The sequence below is a fragment of the Ailuropoda melanoleuca genome, chromosome 15 (assembly GCF_002007445.2).
Source record: "Ailuropoda melanoleuca isolate Jingjing chromosome 15, ASM200744v2, whole genome shotgun sequence".
In the NCBI taxonomy this organism is placed as follows: Eukaryota; Metazoa; Chordata; class Mammalia; order Carnivora; family Ursidae; genus Ailuropoda; species Ailuropoda melanoleuca.
In genome coordinates this window covers 25,231,304-25,250,846 of record NC_048232.1, presented here as the reverse complement: position 1 = coordinate 25,250,846, position 19,543 = coordinate 25,231,304, and the positions used below count along the sequence as shown (strand labels likewise).

Below are 19,543 nucleotides of genomic sequence, written 5' to 3'. Positions count from 1 at the left end.
TCTTTTTCCTACCAGTTCTTATTACGTTGTCTTTTGTCTTTCCTTGCTTTACTGCGTTTGTCTGGAATTGTAGTGATACGTTGAGAGTAATAGAGATGGTGGTCTCTCGATCTTGTGGTACCTTAAAAGGAATTCATCTTTAGTTTCACCTTTAATTGGGAGATTGATTTTTTTTATTGTTTTTCATTTTACTTTTTGGGGGGGTTATATGCTCTATTTTTTTTTTTCAAGTTTTTTATTTAAGTAATCTCTTTACCCAACATGGGGCTCGAACTCATGACCCTGAGATCGAGAGTTGTGTGCTCTTCTGACTGAGCCAGCCAGGTGCCCCTGCTTTATTTTTTTTTTTAAGTCTTTTTTTTGTTTTTTGTTTTTTTTTGCTTTTTTTAATTGACTTCATTGGTTTCAAAAACTTGAGAAATAAGCACAGAATTCTCTTTCTGATTTTGGTAAGGTAACTGTCATGGATGGTATGTAGAGCTCTAAATTCTGAATAGTTGTGTATAGTGAGGCTTTTATTTTTATTTTACATATATATATTTTATATTGAGGTTTTTATTTTATTTTTATTTTTTTTTAAAGATTTTATTTATTTGACAGAGAGAGACAGCCAGCGAGAGAGGGAACACAAGCAGGGGGAGTGGGAGAGGAAGAAGCCGGCTCCTAGTGGAGGAGCCCGATGTGGGGCTGGATCCCAGAGCACCGGGATCACGCCCTGAGCCGAAGGCAGACACCCAACAACTGTGCCACACAGGCGCCCCTATATTGAGGTTTTTACATTACATATTTGAATTATTTTTATCAGGCTTTTCCAAAATAAGTTATGTGTAGCATCTCTACATAGTTGAAAGCCATCATGCATTTGGAAAAACAAAGCAGAAATGGTTATGTATCTTAAACTGAATTTTTTTTAAAGATTTTTGTTGGGCGGGGGAGAGAGAGAGTGCACACGCATGCACACACAAGTGGAAGGAGGGGGCAGAGGGGGAGGGGGAAGCAGACTCCCCTGCTGAGTGCAAACCCCAGACTCGGGGCTCCATCCCAGGACCCTGAGATTGGGACCTGAGCTGAAAGCAGATGCTTAACTGACTGAGCCACCCAGGTGCCCTAAACTGTGAATTTTTTAAAAGTTGAATTACAATAGAGACCTAGAAAAATGGGTATATTAGAATATGCTGATGTTCTGCATGTGCCGCTCACTGAATTCTCCCAAACCAAACACACTGTGTAAGCAGCGTTTAGGTTGAAGGGACGAAACATTAGTAGGACCCCAGAAGTCACCCTGCTGCTCTTTTCTGTGACCTTGACTTGTAGCAGTGTGGTGATTAGTTGTCACGGTCTGTCAGTTGGCTCCTGCTGGGCTCCTGACTTAGGGTGTTTTGTTCAACAGGGAAATCAGAGGATAAGGTTGTGTCTGCAAGTTCATTTGAACATTGGAGCCTTGACCTAGGCTCCAGTCTTCGGAGCTGCAGTTTGCAAATGTGATTTCAGTACTTCACACTCTGAAAAATTAAGGATCTTTATGTGGGTGATATCTAACAATATTTACTGTAGCAGAATTGAAACGAGAAATTTTAGACTATTAACTCATTAAAAAGTAATAATCCCATTATATGTAAGCATAAAAACACTATGAAAAATAACTCAGAATAAGTGAGAAGAGTGGCATTATTTTATGTTTTTCTGACATTTATTTATTTATTTTAAAGATTTTTATTTATTTATTTGACAGAGATAGAGAAAGCCAGCGAGAGAGGGAACACAAGCAGGGGGAGTGGGAGAGGAAGAAGCAGGCTCACAGCAGAGGAGCCTGATGTGGGGCTCGATCCCATAATGCCGGGACCACGCCCTGAGCCGAAGGCAGACGCTTAACCGCTATGCCACCCAGGCGCCCCTCTAACTTTTTTTAAAATTGGAATATAGTTGTCTTACAGTTAGTTTCAGGTGTACAAAGTCATTTGACAGTTCTGTACGTTACATAATACCGTGGTAAGTGTAGTTGCCATCTGTCACCATACAAAGTTATTACACTGTTATTGACCGTATTCCCTGTACTGTACTTTTCATCCCTTATTTATTTTGTGATTGGAACTTTGTACCTCTTCATCCCCTTCACCTATTTCAGCCATCACCTCCCTCCCCTGCCCCCCTGCAACTACCAGTTTGTCCTCTGTATTTGTAAGTCTGTTTTGTTCATTTGTTTTGTTTTTTGGATTTTCACAACTAAGTGAAATAATTTGGTGTTTGTCTTTCTCTGAATTATTTCACTTAGCACAATACCCTCTAGGTACATCCGTGCTGTGAATGACAAGATTTTTTTTTTTTTTTTAACTGCTGAGTAATACTCCATTCTCTATATATATATGCCACATCTTCTTTATCCTCTCATCTATCAGTGGGCACTTTGGTTGCTTCTTGGCTATTGTAAATAATGCTGCAATCAAAATGGGGGTGCATATGTCTTTTTGAATTAGTGTTTTCATCTCCTTTGGATAAATACCAAGAAGTGGAATTACTGGATTGCATGATATTTCTGTTTTTAATTTTTTGAGGCACCTCCGTACTGTTTTCCCCAGTGGCTGCACCAATTTACATTCCCACCAGCAGTGCACAAGGGTTCTCTTTTCTCCACGTCCTCACCAACACTTGTTACTACGTATCTTTTTGATAATAGCCATTCTGACTGGTGTGAGGTGGTATCTCATTGTGGTTTTGATTGGCATTTCCCTGATAATTAATGGTGTTGAGCATCTTTTCATGTGTCCATTGGCCATCTGTATGTCTTCTTTGGAAAATGTCTAATCATGTCCTCTGCCCATTTTTAAATCGGATTAGTAGGGTTTTTTTTTTTTGGGGTTGTGTGAGTTCTTTATATATTTTGGATATGAACTCATCAGATATATCCTTTGCATGTATCTTCTCCCATTCAGTAAGTTGTCTTTACATTTCATTGATGGTTTCCTTTACTATGCAAAAGCTTTCTATTTTGATGTAGTCCCAATCGTTTATTATTGCTTTTGTTTCCCTTGTCCGAGGACACACATCTAGAAAAGTGGTGCTAAGGTCTAAGAGATTATCACCTATGTTTTCTTCTAGGAGTTTTATGGTTTCAGGTCTTACATTTAGGTGTTTATTCCATTTTGAGTTAATTTTTGTGTATCACGTAAGAAAGTGGTCCAGTTTGATTCTTTCCCATACAGCTGTTCAGTTTTCCCAGCACTGTTTATTGAAGAGACTGTCTTTTCTGCATTCTATATTCTTGCCTCTTTTGTTGTAGATTAATTGACCACATAAGCATGGGTTTGTTTTTGGGCTCTTCATTCTGTTCTGTTGATCTGTGTGTCTATTTCTGTGTCAGTCCCGTAGGGTTTTGATTACTGTAGCTTTGCAGTATAGTATAAAATCTGGGATTGTAAGTCCTCCAGCTTTGTTCTCCTTTCTCAAGATGGCTTTGACTTTGTGGGGTCTTTCATCATTCCATACAAATTTTAGGAATATTTGTCTTCTGTGAAAACTACTTTGGAATTTTGATAGGGATTGTATTGAATCTGTAGATTGCTTTGGGGACTATGGACATCTTAGTAATAGTCTTCCAGTTCATGAGCATGGAGTATCTTTCCATTTGTGCCATGTTCAGTTTCTTTGACCAGTGTCGTCTTTTCTGAGTACAGATCTTTTACCTCCTTGTTACATTTTTTCCTAAGTATTTTATTCTTTTTGATTGTAGCTCTTCTTCATGGCTGCTTAGAAGACAGCTGGATTTTTCTGTTTCTGTATTCAGTCTGTTGTGATTTGTTGTTTGGTTGGACTATATGAAGGAAACCTGGTCTTGTACAGACCTGTAGTTGGAAGAGACGAGTGATTTAATGATCTTTTTAGGTAATCGTGGATATTCTCTTTGATACCACATCAAAACTCTGTAAGTGACAGTTTCTTAAAAATTGAGTTGCACACTGGAATCTTTTTTTTTTTTTTAAAGATTTTATTTATTTATTTGACAGAGATAGAGACAGCCAGTGAGAGAGGGAACACAACAAGCAGGGGGAATGGGAGAGGAAGAAGCAGGCTTACAGCGGAAGAGCCTGATGTGGGGCTCGATCCCATAACGCCAGGATCACGCCCTGAGCCGAAGGCAGATGCCCAACCGCTGTGCCACCCAGGCGCCCCGCACACTGGAATCTTAACCCATATCAAACTTTTCTCATTCTGTTACATTTAATTGTACTGGTTTATCTTGTACTTTGAATCTTCGTACATGATTTGGAAAATAGCGGTTTGCGGAATTCTGTAAATCGCCCAAATGTCGGCACCTTTTATGATATCATTGGAAAAGGTCACATTTGTTAAAATCACCCATGATCCCATCAGATCGTTATTGCAAAAGCTGTCATGTTCCTGGTGGCGGATGTAATTTTTTGAAAAACCTCATTTTTGCTTGAAGGCTTGAATTTTCTCATGGTCAACACGTAGGCTGGGTGTTTTCCTGGAAGCAGTAGGTTCACTTTATTCATTAAAAAAAAAAAGTCTGCCAAATAAATACCCAACTTTCAATACTCCATTTGCCTTTCGGTTGTTACTTCCTGTAAGAATGATATTCCACGGGGGGGAAAAGCTGCTCACTCAGCTTGCACATTGGACAGATGGCACTCCTCCTTTTCTTGGAGACAATCATCATCCTTCAGTGTATGGCATGCATTCTTATGTATACTTCCCATTTTGTCATAGAATATTAAGACATGTATCCAAGAATTGAGATTTCAGTACAGTTGTTCATTTTCACCGTTTCATCAAGGACCCTCTTATGTGAAGCTGGCATTTTTTTTCACTGAGTTTATAGTGGGGAGGGCTGCCCTGTTGGTGCCACTGACTTTCTTCCTGCCAAGGTGCCAGCAGTGTTATACACCCTTGCTTTTATGCCCTCAGCACAAATGTCAGTGCAGTGAACGTTGCAAGTAACCTCTCAGCATTATTACAAAAATAGTTTTGACCTCAGGGACGGACTGAAAGGTTCTTGAGGACCCCCAGGGTTTAAGGATCACTTGCGAGCAGGTGGCTGAGGGCCAGGTTCTTATGCTGATCTGTCTCCCCTGAGGTTGCTGAACCAGATCCAACTTTTTCCTTTGCTTACTTACTCCGAAAGCTGTCTTCTTAGAAGCAGGGACCTGCTGCTTCTTGGCTCAGCTGTCCCGTATTTTTCCAAGTGAGGGGAAGTTTGGTGACACTAGGAAGGAAAATATTTCTGAGATCAGCAGCTTCAGACCTGTGTGAAGCTGTTAATTTTGCTGTCTTATCACAATAAATGCGGCTATAAACGTGCTAATACTTGGTTTCCTTTCCTCATCTTTTAAGATGAAGATAAGCACAAGGAGAAGTTGAAGACATGTCCTGGACATTTATCAAGAAATATTTGTTTGGGAATGTCATAATTAGGAAGAATGATAACAAGTGGCAACCTGTTGTAATGCTTTTAATTTCATTTTAACCTGTTAATGGTTTAGCTTGTTCTTTTCTTTTATTTCCTGTAAAGAGTAATCAGATCTTGATTTGATTCAGTTTCTGTTTTTTGCAAAATTGCTTCATGGGTGGTAAGGTGTACTTCTAGCTGGAGTCAGGCAATGTCGATTGTCTCTCTTTTTGTGATGTTCCTGGTCATTGATAATCATTACCTAGATCCCTTGTTGTATTAGTGGTTTGTGAAATGGTGATATTTTAATTGTTTTCCTTCTTTCCTTATTAGGATTTTTTATGAAGAGGAAGTTTCCCCCATTAGTTATTTGAGATATACTTGTATAGAAAAGGCAGGTTAAATTTTTTTTTTTTTAAAGATTTTATTTATTTGACAGAGTGCGCGTGAGCACAGGGAGGAACGAGGGAGCAGCAGAGGCAGAAGCAGGCTCCCCCCTGAGCAGGGAGCCTGACGCAGGGCTGGATTCCAGGACCCTGGGATCATGATGTGAGCTGAAGGCAGACGCTTAACTGACTGAGTCCGCAGGCATCCAGCCTTTTCTTTTCTTTCTTTTTTTTTTTTTTTTTAAGTTTTTATTTATCCATCCGACAGAGACAGAGACAGCCAGCGAGAGAGGGAACACAAGCAGGAGGAGTGGGAGAGGAAGAAGCAGGCCCATAGCGGAGGAGCCTGATGTGGGANGTGGGGCTTGATTCCATAACTCCGGGACCACGCCCTGAGCCGAAGACAGCTGCTTAACCGCTGTGCCACCCAGGCGCCCCCTTTTTTTTTTAAATCAATTTTCAACTTTGTGAGTTAGTCCATTAGATTATAGAATACTTCTGTTCAGGATAAGTAAATTAAATTGGTCTCTCAGTCGTATTTTCTTTGAAACATCAAGCGAAATTTCACTTGTTTTTAGAAATAAGTAAATCCAAAGGAAGCTATTAAGAAAAAAGTCCTTTTGTTATATTCTGAAAGTAACTTAATTTTTTTGAAATAAAAAAAATGTGTAGGCACCTATGGATGCTATTAAGAGAATTAAATTTTTCTTTAATTAAAATAAGATTTTTTGGGGGGCGCCTGGGTGGCTTAGTTGGTTAACTATCTGACTCCTGATTTTGGCTCTGTCATGATCTCAGGGTCATGAGATTAAGTCCCACATGGGGCCCTGAGCTCAGGGGGGTCTGCTTGAGATTCTCTCTTTCTCCCTCTGCTCCTCTCCCTGCTTGCGCGCGCTCTCTCTCAAATAAATAAAATCTTTAAAAAAAAATTAAGATTTTTCTTTCTTCTGAGAATGATGTATTCATTGCACGTAATTATCCTTTTACAAATCCTATGTTGTAGTCTGAGAGCACCTTCGAAAGTGTATGAAGTATCCTTGCCCTCAAGGTGTTTATAGTAGAATAAAGTTGGTGAAAAGTTGACCTTTGCTGGATAAATTTTTTACTGGCATTTCATGGGTTGCATGATAAACAAAAGTTATATTTATTACAATACTTCCTCCTCCTTAAAATTTATAATGTTGAGAAACGGGTGATGGAAAATCAAGTTTTCTTTAGATAAGGGTTAGTAAGAGCCGAAACTGGTTATGGGAAGGGTGAGTCCGATCGAGCCGGAGTGTGTGCTGGAATTCTGGTGAGAACAAGGGAAGCAAATGCCTTTTGTCTTAAAACTGCAGACTCTTACGCTGGGCTGGTGGTGACTTAGAACAGGTCCTTCTATTTCAGGCCAGACCTGTTTTACGCCGCTCCTCCCTTCCTGAATTCCTTCTCATAATTTGAGTGATTGCTGAATACCCAGCCCTTAGTACCCGCACGGAAAGTTATGTAAACACCCGTGTGCATTTGTGGCTCTCCTGGGAGCCTGTCAGCAGCTCTTGCTGACCAGCGGTAGGGTTCTCCGGCGCGCATTTTGGAACGTTAATTTCATTTTATCTGCACCGAAGTGGTTCCTTAGTCCTGTGCGTACTGACTCTTCCACTGACCCCTGAGATCTGGCTCTGTTAGCTTTTTTTTTTTTAAAGATTTATTTATTTATTTGACAGAGAAAGACAGCCAGCGAGAGAGGGAACACAAGAAGGGGGAGTGGGAGAGGAAGAAGCAGACTTCCAGCGGAGGAGCCCGATGCGGGGCTCGATCACAGGACTCTGGGATCACGCCCTGAGCCGAAGGCAGACGCTTAACGACTGCGCCACCCAGGCACCCCTGCTCGGTTAGCTTTGTTCGGCATCTATACTTGACAAATGGTAACTGAAGTGATTTTTGAGTCAACTTCTGTTCTAGTGTTTCTGATCTCCAGCTGGGTCCAGCCCTGGGTCGTTGAATGGACTCTGATTTTTGCATATGGGACCTAAAATATCCGTAGGGGAAGATCGTGAGTGGTATGGCGATCTTGCTTCCCACAGTACAGTTTTCTCTCTGAGTCATTTTTAACTTACTCATAGCTGCCATTGACAGCAGCTGCCATGTTTGCGTCCTTTGCTGCTCGCGAGGCACTGTGCGGAGCGGCGTTCCCGGAGACTCGCGTGTAAGTCTTGTCTTAACAGCAGCCCTTGGAGGACTGTCTTTTTTTTCCTTTATTAATTGGGAGAACCAAGCCCTGAAGTTAAATACTTTGCCCTGAGTCCTATGTTTAGATTAGGACGTGGTAAAGCCAGGATTTCAACTCCAGCTACCTGTTCTCTCATATGTAGGAAACCAATGTGTGAGAATATCCTATGATTTGAATTCTTCCTGGAATTTCTGTCTCTTTTATGCATCTTCAGTCTCTCTTTGGCTCCTTATTTTCATCTGGACAAGCGCACGTCTCACCTACTTTGGCCAGTGCTCAAAAATATGTCTACCAAAGCGTACCCCTTGATGACGAGTTTGCTCAGAAGTCTGAGGGCACTTCAGAGAGTCACCCACCGCAAGCATGAATTTGTTCTGAGGTTTTATGTTTGATCTGATAGATTAAATATCACTTTCCATTTTTTCACATGGAAACTCCAGAAGGATGTTATCATTTTTATGCCCCACCCTTGAACCGCTACAAGTTTACCTCAGTTTGAGAGACCGGTCTATGGGACTCTGCAGTAACTGGCCATGGTGGTATAGTGGGGGTCAGATGGGAAGGTACCAATGGACAGTGGTTAGGGGCTGAACGGAGGCGTGCCTAGGGATGAGTTTTCTAGAGATTTGGGCGGTGCGATGGAATGGATTGGATTTGATGACTGGATATTGGGAATTGTAGTTCTTCTCCTCGGATGGTTAGTTTTGTCTTGGTTTCTGCCACTGGTGTTTCTTTTTGCCCCTGTCCCTTAACTATGGGAGTGTTTTTTTAATCTTTGACCAATTTATTCCTGCCTCTTAGCCTGGTTAATGTGCCTGTGTGCATTGTCTGGTGGCTTCAGTGAGCTCCAGTTAGTTGAATCCACCTGAGCCCTAATTTGCTGAAGCAAGTTTGCAGTTGCTCTGTGGTGTCTCTTCGATATTGAATGTCCTAGAGTTAGCATGTTTGATTTCAGCTGCTCTTTTCTCTAAAACTATAACATTGGGGCACCTGGGTGGTGCAGTCTGTGAAGCGTCAGACTCTTGGTTTCAGCTCAGGGTATGATCTCATGGAGATCTCGTGGTTGTGAGTTCGAGCCCTACATCAGTCTCCGTGTTCAGTACAGTGCCTGCTTGAGTTTCTCTCTCCCTATGCCCCTCTCCACCGCAAGCTCTCTCTCTTTAAAATAAGTAAATAGATATTTAAAAAAAACTACAACATTTTTAGGTGGTATACAAATTGGTAGGAATAGAACATTTCCACATCCACTGTGGATTAGACTCAGATCCTGTTTAATTAGCCAGGGGTTCAGAACTCACTGGAAGGTGGGCCATCATGCTGGCTAGAACAGGCACCGTGTAATGTGGCATTCTTTCCTTTGGCCCCTGGGTTCCCAATGAGGCATGCAACCTGTGATAATGTCAGGGATTACATCATGGTTCCACTAGAACTAATAGGAACCATCTGTGTACCTCCTTTTAAGGGAATGCTGATAAACAGTAGGTTCTCCTAGTTTTTCAACTAAACAGCATCTTTTTTTTTTTTTTTTGAAGATTTTATTTATTTATTTAATTGAGAGAAAGAGAACGCATGCGTGCATGCATGAGCGGGGTGAGGCGCAGAAAGAGAAGTAGGCTGTCCACGGAGCAGGGAGCCCCATGTGGGACTAAGTCCTGGGACTCTGATCTCATGACCTGAGCCGAAGGCAGACGCTTACCCGACTGAGCCACCCAGGCACCCTGAATTAGTGTTTCCTTTTCTCCCCTCTTCTCTCTCCCTCTTCTCTCTCCCCTCTTACCTTCTCTCTACCCCTCTCCCCTCCCCCGAGGTTGCCACAATGAATCCACTTTTTTTGCTAGTTTAACTTCCTGATCCCACTCCCTTCTGCATACAAAGTCTTTCATTTCATATTGCTCCTTCTCAGATCTCCTTTCTGTTTGCTGGATCAGTGACTGCCCAATTCATGAATCGTGAATAAAGCCGTTAAGATCTTTAAAATTGACTCAGTTGAATTTTGTTTTTTAACGTATGATTTAAACATGATTATGTATCACCAGGGAGCTTTTAAAAAAAAATAGGGTCTCCACTCCCTCTAGATTATGATTCAGTTGTATCTCTTCCCAGTGCAGCTGGGAGCCGGGTGCTTACGCTGATCTGTCTCCCCTGAGGTTGCATGTGGCTGTCCAGTTTTCCCAGCACAATTCGTTGAAGAGACTGTCCTTTCCCCATTGTATATTCTTGGCGATTTTGTCATAAATTAATTGACCATATATGCTTGGATTTACTTCTGGGGTTTCTCTTTTGTTGCATTGACCTGTGTGTCTATTTTTATGTCATACTGTTTTGATTATTATAGCTTTGTAATATACTTTGAAATCAGGGAGCCTGATGCCTCCAGCTTTGTTCTTTTTTCTCAGGATTGCCTTGACTGTTTGGGGTCTTTTGTTGTTCCATACAAATTTTAGGATTGTTTTTTCTAATTGTTCTAGTTGATAGGGATTGCATTAAATTTGTAGATTGCTTTGAGTAGTATGGGCATTTTAACAATACTCTTCCAATCCATGAGCATGGAATATCCTTGTGTCATCTTTAGTTTCTTTTATCAGTGTCTTAGAGTTTTCAGTGAACAAGTCTTTTGCCTCCTTCATTAAATTTATGCCTAGGTATTTTATTCTTTTTGATGCAATTGTAAATGGCATTGTTTCCTTTCTCTTTCTGATGCTTTATTAGTGTATAGAAAAAGATATTTGTGTATTAAATTTATACCCTGCAACTTTACTGAATTCATTTATTGGTTTTAACAGTTTTTCGGTGGACTCTTTAGGATTTTATATATATATATATTAAATATATATGTATAATATATTTTTTTATATTTGTCATCTGCAAATAGTGACAGTTTTACTTCTTCCTTTCAGTTTTGGATGTCTCGTTCTCACCTCAGGGCTGAGGCTAGGACTTTTGGCACTCTGCGGAGTAAAGTGGTGAGAGTGGGCATCCTTGTCTTGTTCCTGACCTTCGAGGACAAGCGCTCACCTTTTCATCATTGAGTATGTTAGTTGTGAGGCTGTCCTTGTTTAAGTTGAATAGTGTTCTAAACCTTTTTGGATTCACATTGCAGCTCTGCTTATTGCTAGTCTAGTGAATTTAGGCAAGTTATTTCATCTCTCTAAGCCTCAGTTTTCTTATCTGAAACAGGCTAATAAGGGTACCTACATCATATGATGAGAGAATTAAATCACATAACACATATGAAGCACTTCATGTAGGACCTGGCACAAATCAAGCAGCAGTACATGGTAATTGCTATCCATTATTAATCAACCATATTGTTAAATACCCTAAAATGCTGATTTTTTTTTCCTATCTCTGCCGGCTAGTCCATAACCAGATGCCATCCTCTTCCTTATCAGTATTTCATGGTGTCATTCCTCTTGTCCATATTACCACTGTTGTCACCTTAGCTCAGATATTCTTTGCCTTTTGTGTAGATTGCAATAATCAGCACTTAGCTCTCATTCCTGATCCCACTTCATTCTATCTGCACAGAAGTGTCTTGCTTTTTTTTTTTTTTTTTAAGATTTCATTTATTTATTTGATAGCGAGCGAGCACAAACGGGGGGAGTGACAAGCAGAGGGAGAGGGAGAAGCAGGCTTCCTTTGGAGCAGGGAGCCCGATGCAGGACTCGATTCAGAACCCTGGGATCGTGACCTGAGCCAAAGGCAGATGCTTACCTGACTGAGCCACCTGGGCGCCCCAAGTATCTTGCTTTTGATTCTTCAGCTGTGCCACCCTGAGTCGAAATTACTCCATGGGACCTCCAAAGCCTATTATATTTAGGCCCCACGTGTGGTTATCTTTCATTACTCATTTCTATATACCTCCTATTCTAGTGAGACATAAGAATGTGTTCCGAGACCTACGGTTTTTCTCTGGGATTGACGTCCCAGGTTGCTCGGCAGGCACATGTCCAACTGTCTGTCATGGTCCTGGTTTGACCCTGTCATCAGAGGTTGCCTGTTACCCCCCACCCCCTGCCCCGTGTGGTCTGTGATTAGCAGGGCCTCCGTTGTCACACCCTCCTCTGGGTGGGCCCTAGCCCACCTTTGGAAACCTAGATCCTAAGAAATTCCATTGTTCCGTTGCTATTATTAATCTAGAGCCAGGAGTACTAGAAATGGCCTTCTCTAGGCTCATGCCTTGTTAAAAGGAATTTTGCTCCCTGAGCTGTAAACTGCAACGTCACTCTGCTGCTGCTTTATATCGAGTGTTCCTAAAACTAGCATGTGTCGAGTGGGTGCACAGGAGTTTTTATTTATTTCTTTTCCCTCTTAGTTTATTTATTTTTTAATTTTTTATCTTTTTGTTTTTTAAAGATTTTATTTATTTATTCGACAGAGAGAGAGACAGCCAGCGAGAGAGGGAACACAAGCAGGGGGAGTGGGAGAGGAAGAAGCAGGCTCATAGCAGAAGAGCCTGATGTGGGGCTTGATCCCATAAGGCCAGGATCACGCCCTGAGCCGAAGGTAGATGCTTAACGACTGCGCCACCCAGGCGCCCCCAGACTTCTCTCCCTTCTTGCATCTTCCTCTTCACTTCCACTGAAGCTGGGGTCCCTCTCGTTTCTGCCTCTGAGAACTTGCCCATAGGTAAGCCCCGCTCTATATAGGTCAATTTCGGGAGATGGAACCAGAGTTTAGAGTTGCTCATTAGGCCATTCTATTTCAAGAAATATGTTAGGAGTTCAAAATAGAAGTTGGCTGCTTGGTGAAGAAGTGAACTTCATTCACCCTGTCCACCCTGCAGTTACTCAGGCAAGATATGTCAGCTCTGTTCTGTGTGATATTTTAATTGGGTGAGAGAATTGAACCCCCCCCCCGCCTTTTTTTTTTTTTAAGCAATTTGGGTAAAATATAAGAAATATTGACTAGCAAAGAAAATGCAAAATACCAAATGACCCTGATCACAGTTAGCAGATGTGAACATTTCTGCATACCTGTTTCAGATTTTTTTATTGAAAGAAATGAAACATTGTAGATGAAGTTGGAGTGGATATCCTTCCCTTTCCACTTCTCTTTCCCCTTCCTCCCCACAAGCAGTTGCTAATATGAATTTGTGTGTATCCTTCCATCCTTGTTTTTTTTTCGAATTGCAACAGATTCCTTCCATCTTTTTCGAAATATGCCTTTACATATGGATTTTCCTGTCATTTGAAGGGCATAGGGGATGGTAAGTGATCATTAACAGAAATCATATACTGAATGTTTCATTCTGTTATTTGCTTTTAAAATAGTGCTGTTTTGATGGTGTTGAGTTCTGTAGTTACAGACCCCAGATGACGTTTTCTTTTTTCTTTATTTTAAGTTTTTATTTACCAGGTGACATTTTCAATTTTAATTTTTTTGTGTGGAGGAGTGTTTGGGTTGTCTGCAGAGGTCTTCTTTATGTATTTGGCTGCTTATGTAAATTTCTCATTGGTTCCCCACATTTAATACAAATTTTTACTTGTTTGTAGGCCTTAAATTGATTAGCATTTTTAAGAGTTTACACCAATAACAAGGTGAAAGCCTAATTTTTGGCTAACATTTCCGTATGCATTTTAGCAGACAGTCTCAATATTTTGTGTTCCAAAAGGATGCTGCAAAGATATTGCAATGGGTGTGGAATAGTTTGCAAGGGACGTGAGTAGGTGGCAGAGACTTTTTGGCTAGAGCGAATATATGCAGAAAAGCTGTTGCTAGGGCCCCTTCGGGAACTTGTCATTGAGTGGGGAAGTGTTAGGTTATCAAGTTTTTTTTTTTTTCTTTTTTATGGGTAGCAGTTGCTAGTTTTCTATATTAAAACAATATCCCCTTTGATTTAAGAAATATATGTAAATATGATATTAATATTTAATTAGCAATGTAAGTCCAGCCCTGTTCTAACCAAGCTTTGGTCTCATCGACTGTGCTGTCTTTTGGATGTTTTCCCTTGGATATCTCCTCTTGACCTCATTCAAAGATCTGAAGTGGAAAAACAGGTTCCCGCTTTTTAATATACCCAGTTCCTGTTTATGACACCACTGTCATTTGTATATTTAAGATTAGGGACTGTGGAGTCATTTGATTCCCAGCATGGCTTTAGTGTTTCATTCTCAGAGCTTAGGTTTTTTACCCTTTCCATTCTGTACCGCACTGATGTCTTGCACCCCGGGCTCGCTGCCCTTGTTCTAGCCCTGGGATGCTCCCTCTTGACCTAGGTTACTCTGGTCGCTGCTTTGCTGAATACGCAGCCTTCAGTTCACCCCGTACCCTGGTATCCGATTTTAGAAACTTACTTGCATTACTTTATTTTTGAAGAGGACTTCTTCCCCGTGGATTTTTAAGGGCTCTGAAGTTGCTATTTTTGTTCAAAGCCAGTTCTACGCTTACCAACTGTAGGACCTTGTATAAAGTGTAAATGTGTCTGAGACTCAGTTTCCTCATAGGTAAACCGAGGGAGTCATAATAGTATTTAGGTTAGAGGACTGTAGTACGCATTAAATCAGAGAATAAGTATGGTAGCTGGCGCAGTTTTGATATTAGGGCTGTTCTGATGTTAAGGCTGTTTTTCTGTTTTTCTTTTTTAAAGAATTATTTATTTTAGAGAGAGTGCGTGCATGTGCAAGCAGGGGGGTGGGGGGGGAAGAGAGAGAGAGATTCTCCCCATTTAGCAGGGAGCCCAACATTGGGCTCGATCCGAGGACCATGAGATCACAATCTAAGTGGAAACCGAGAGTCAGTCACAACCGAGCCATGTAGGCACCCCGGGGCACTTCTTCTTAATCCTATCAAGCATTAACCCTTTTACCCAGATTTCGTCGTTCTCCATATTGTGCTACTCTAAGGATTCAGGTTTAACCTTTTAACAATATAAACCTGTTGCACAATCAGATCTGGTTGGATGGTCATGACATTGACCCAGAAAGGTTGGGCTGGCCGAAGATCCCGTGGGGAGGAGGTAGCAGAAAGAGAGGTTCGTCCGTAAGTACGAGTTTGAGGTCCCTGCACATTCAGTGAAGATGGCTGTTGGCTGGATGAGGCGACTGGGGTAGGGACAGGGAACTGGAGACGTCAGCTTACAGATGGTCATTGTAGACAAATTTGTGTGGCTACATTTTCAAGTTCAACAGTGCCTCTTAAGTCTGGACCTAAAGTTTTTTAAGAAGGATTTTAGCTGTTTTTTCAAGATTTACCGAATAGCTGTTATTGAAAGGCATTATGTTGGGCAGTGAGCTGATGGAAAAAGGCATATTACCCAGCTTCTCTCTTGGGGCCTTAACATCAAAGGACCCAGAAATTGAATGAAATATGATTGAAAGATAAACATTGAGGGTAGCTGTGGTTGTGGATTATTTGTGATGTAGAATTTGAAGGCATATGGGAAACTAGGAGGGGGCGGTGACCAAGATAGCGTATTTATACAAATGTTTAGGTTTCTTCACGTTTCGGTAGCAGGAAGTAGGGAGCAGTTTTTCCAGGCAGCCTCCCAGGGGTGTGGGATAGGCGGAGTGTCACACTTCAGTCTGTGGGTGTAGACATCGTGTAAACATTGGATGTCTATGATCCTTCTATAAATCTGTTTTATTGGTTTTCTTGGTTCTGAGAGCCAGAGTCTTCTAGTTTATTAGGTCATTAGAAAATTGGTAAATTTTATGAGATTTTCTATATCCTTTGTTTCCTTGGTGTCAAATGTGTGAAATAGTTTTGACTGTTTAAGAATATTTTATGTTAAAAATAAACTCCTTAGGGAGACTTAGTGACTATAAACGTACTNGGGCCCCTGGGTGGCATAGCGGTTAAGCGTCTGCCTTCGGCTCAGGGCGTGATCCCAGCGTTGTGGGATCGAGCCCCACATNTCTGAGAGCCAGAGTCTTCTAGTTTATTAGGTCATTAGAAAATTGGTAAATTTTATGAGATTTTCTATATCCTTTGTTTCCTTGGTGTCAAATGTGTGAAATAGTTTTGACTGTTTAAGAATATTTTATGTTAAAAATAAACTCCTTAGGGAGACTTAGTGACTATAAACGTACTGTCTAATCAACATTCGGAGATATATATAGCTTTGATAATTTATACAGGGATGAGAAGACAAATCTGTGAGGTCTAACACGTGCGGAACTTAAAATTGTTAATGCGAGGAACAATTGTGTTCTGGTGGAGAGAAACTTCTGTGTTTGCGTTTTTTGATTGCGCTCTTGATGCCATTTGTCTTAAAATAGAAGACTTTTTAAATTCTTTGCTTTCATAGCCTCTGAATAGTTGTCCCTTAAGCACTAAGGTAGTTGTGGGTGAGTGAACTGGAAGGTGAGGGTGGGTAAGAATTTTCCGATTTCATTGAACTCACTCTTCCGTAGGAGAGTTCCTACTGAGTAATTGCTTATGTAGGTTTCCAGTTACCTTGTAACTTTATCAATAAAGAGGTTGCCTAAGAAATGTGATGAAGTACACTACTGTGAATACTTTTAATTTTTAAGCTAAGATTTTTTTTTTCTTTTTTGAGATAGAATTCTTTTGTAATTATACCAGAAGACACAGAAAAGACTCCCTGGTTAACTTAGTTTCCCCCGCCCCAAGATTTTTATTTATTTGACAGCACAAGCAGGGGGAGTGGCAGGCAGAGGGAGGGGGAGAAGCAGGCTCCCCGCTGAGCAGAGAGCCTGGCACGCGCGGCTCTGTGCCAGGACCCCGGGATCATGACCTGAGCCGAAGGCAGATGCTTCACCGACTGAGCCACCCAGGCACCCCTCCCTGGGTAACTTAGAACACGTTAGCAGTCTCTTTTAGATTTAGACAACGCAAGACTTCTTTTGAACCATTAATACCAGATAATTTTTTTTTTCCACCAGTGAAAGAAATCTTTGTGAATACATTAAGTTATATAAAGAAATACAAATAGAGTTTTATACATACTTATGTAGTAAAAATAGGTTAACTTTTTAAAATTGAAGTATAATTGACATGCAGTATCCTCTTAGTTTCAGATGTAGATCATAGCAGTTTGCTATTTTGATATACTGTGAACTGGTCTCCGTGATAAGTCTAGTTACCATCTGTCACCATAGAAGGTGATTCTAATATTAACGACAGTGTTCCCTGTGCTGAACATTACATCTCCATGACTGATTTATTTTATAACTGGAAGTCTGTACCTTTACCCCCTTTACCACCTGCCCCTCCAGTCCCTGCCTCCTCTACACTTCGTTCCCTGTATTTTTGAGTCTGTTTCTGTTTGTTCTGTTTGTTCATTTGTTTTGCTTTTTAGATTCCATACGTAAGAGGAATCATACAGATTTGTCTTTGTCTTACTTATTTCAGTTAGCATAAGACCCCGTAGGTCCATCTATGTTGTCACAAATGACGAGATTTCATTTTTTTTTTTTTGCTGAGTAATATTCCATTGTGTGTGTGCGTGTGTGTTTGTGTGTGTGTGTGTGCGCGCACCACATTGTCTTTATGCATCTGTCGATGAACTTAGGTTGCTTCTGTATCCTGGCCATTGTAAGTGGTGCTGATTGAACACAGGGCTGCACGTATCTCTTGGAGTTGGTGTTTTGTTTTCTGGAGATAAATACCCCGAGGGAGAATTGCTGGATCATAAGGTGGTTCTACTTTTAATTTTTCGAGGAACATCCATACTGTTTTCCACAGTGACTGCACCAGTGTGCATTCCCAGGAACAGTTTGTTCCCTTTTCTCCACATCTCACCAGAACTTGTTATTTTTAGTTTGGATAATAACCAATCTGATCAGGGTGAGGTAATACCTCATTGCGGTTTTGGTTTGCATTTCCCTTATCATTCGTGATGTTGAGTGTCTTTTCCTGTACTTCTTGACCATCTGTAGGTCATCTTTGGGGAAGGGTCCTCTGCCCGTTTTTTAATCAGATAGGGCTTTTCTGTTCGGTTTTGTTTTTTGTTTTTTTTTTTTTTTGCTATTGAGTTTTGTAAGTTCTTTATATATTTTGGCTGTCTGATTTGCAGCTGTCTTTTCCCATTCCGTAGGTTGCCTTTTCATTTTGTTGATGGTTTCCTTTGCTATCCGAAAGACTTTTAGTTTGATGTAATCTTGTTTATTTTAGCTTTTTTTTTGTTCTTGCCTGGGGAGACTGATCCAAAAAAATGTCGCTAAGACCAATATCAAAGAGCTTACTGCTTGTTTACTTCTAGAAGTTTTATGGTTTCAGGTCTTACCTTTAAGTCTTGTAATCCGTTTTGAGTTAATTTCTGTGCATGGCGTAAAGTGCTGGTCGTGTTTCATTCTTTTGCATGTGGTCGTCCAGTTTTTCCAGCTCCATTTATTGAAGAGACTGTTTTCTCCCCCTTTGTGTATTCTTGCCTCCTTTATTATAGATTAATTGACCATATATGCATGGGTTTTTTTTGGGGTCTCTATTCTGTTCCATTGATCTACAAGTCTGTTTTTTGTTTCAGTACCATACTGTTAAGGTTGCTATGGCTTTGTTTTATAGTTTGAAATCAGGCGGTGAGATCCCTCCGGCTTTGGCTGTTTTCGAGTCTGTTGTGTGGACATGTTAACAATGTTCTTCCAATGCATGAGCATGATACAGCTTTTCATTTGTGTCTTCAGTTTCTGTCATCACTCTTAAGTTTTCAGAGTATAGGTCTTTCACCTGTATCTTATTCCTAGGTATTTTACTCTCGATGTAATTGTAAATGGGATTGTTTTCTTAATTTCTCTTTCTGATAGGTTGTTATTAGTGTATAGAAATACAACCGATTTTTGTATGTTAATTTTTGCATTCTGTGACTTAATTCATTTACTTGTTTTAATAGTTTCTTTGGTGGAATCTCTAGGGTTTTGTATATATATAGTGTGTCACCTGTGAATAGTGGCGGTTTTATTCTTCTTTACCAATTTGGATGTCTCTTATTTCTTTTTCTTGCCTAATTGATGTGGCTAGGATTTCCTACTATGTTTGAATAAAAGTGGTGAGAGTGGGCATCTTTGTCTTGTTCCTAATCTTAGAGAAAAAGCTCTCAGCTTTCGCCATTGAGTATGATGATAACGGTGGGTTTTTCATATATGGTCTTTATTATGTTGAGATATGTTCCCTCTCCATGTGCTTCTTTGAGAGCTTTTATCAGAAATAGATGTTGAATTTTGTCAAATGCTTTTTCTGTATCTGTTGAGATGATCATATGATTTTTATCCTTCATTTTGTTAATGTGGTGCTTCACGGTGATTGATTTGTGGATGTTGAACCATCTCTGCATCTCTGGAGTAAATCCCATTTTATCATGGCTTTATGATCCTTTTAATGTATTGTTGGATTTAGTTTGCTAATATTTTACTGAGGATTTTTGCATCTATGTTTATTAAGGATATTGGCCTATAATTTTCTTCTTTTGCGTTTTTTCCGGGTTTTGGTATCAGGGTACTGCTGGCCTTATAAAAGGAATTTGGAAGCATTCCTTCCTGTTTACTTTTTTTTTTTGAATAATTTGAGTAAGATAGGTACTAACTCTTCTTGAATTGTTTGGTAGAATTCACCAGGTCCTGGACTTTTTTTTTTTTTTTTTTTTAA

General features: G+C 40.4%; 1 protein-coding gene across 2 annotated transcripts in view; it reads left to right on the top strand.

Moving 5' to 3' along the window:
* The first annotated feature begins 7,550 nt into the window (after window positions 1-7,550).
* Window positions 7,551-19,543, top strand: part of MPP7 (membrane palmitoylated protein 7) — a 297,751-nt gene continuing 285,758 nt past the window's right edge. For both annotated transcript variants that reach the window (XM_034643997.1, XM_034643996.1), the window contains exon 1: window positions 7,551-7,694. In XM_034643997.1, coding sequence (XP_034499888.1) covers window positions 7,692-7,694 — 3 coding nt within the window. In that variant the 5' untranslated portion in view covers window positions 7,551-7,691. The remainder of the gene's footprint in view (window positions 7,695-19,543) is intronic.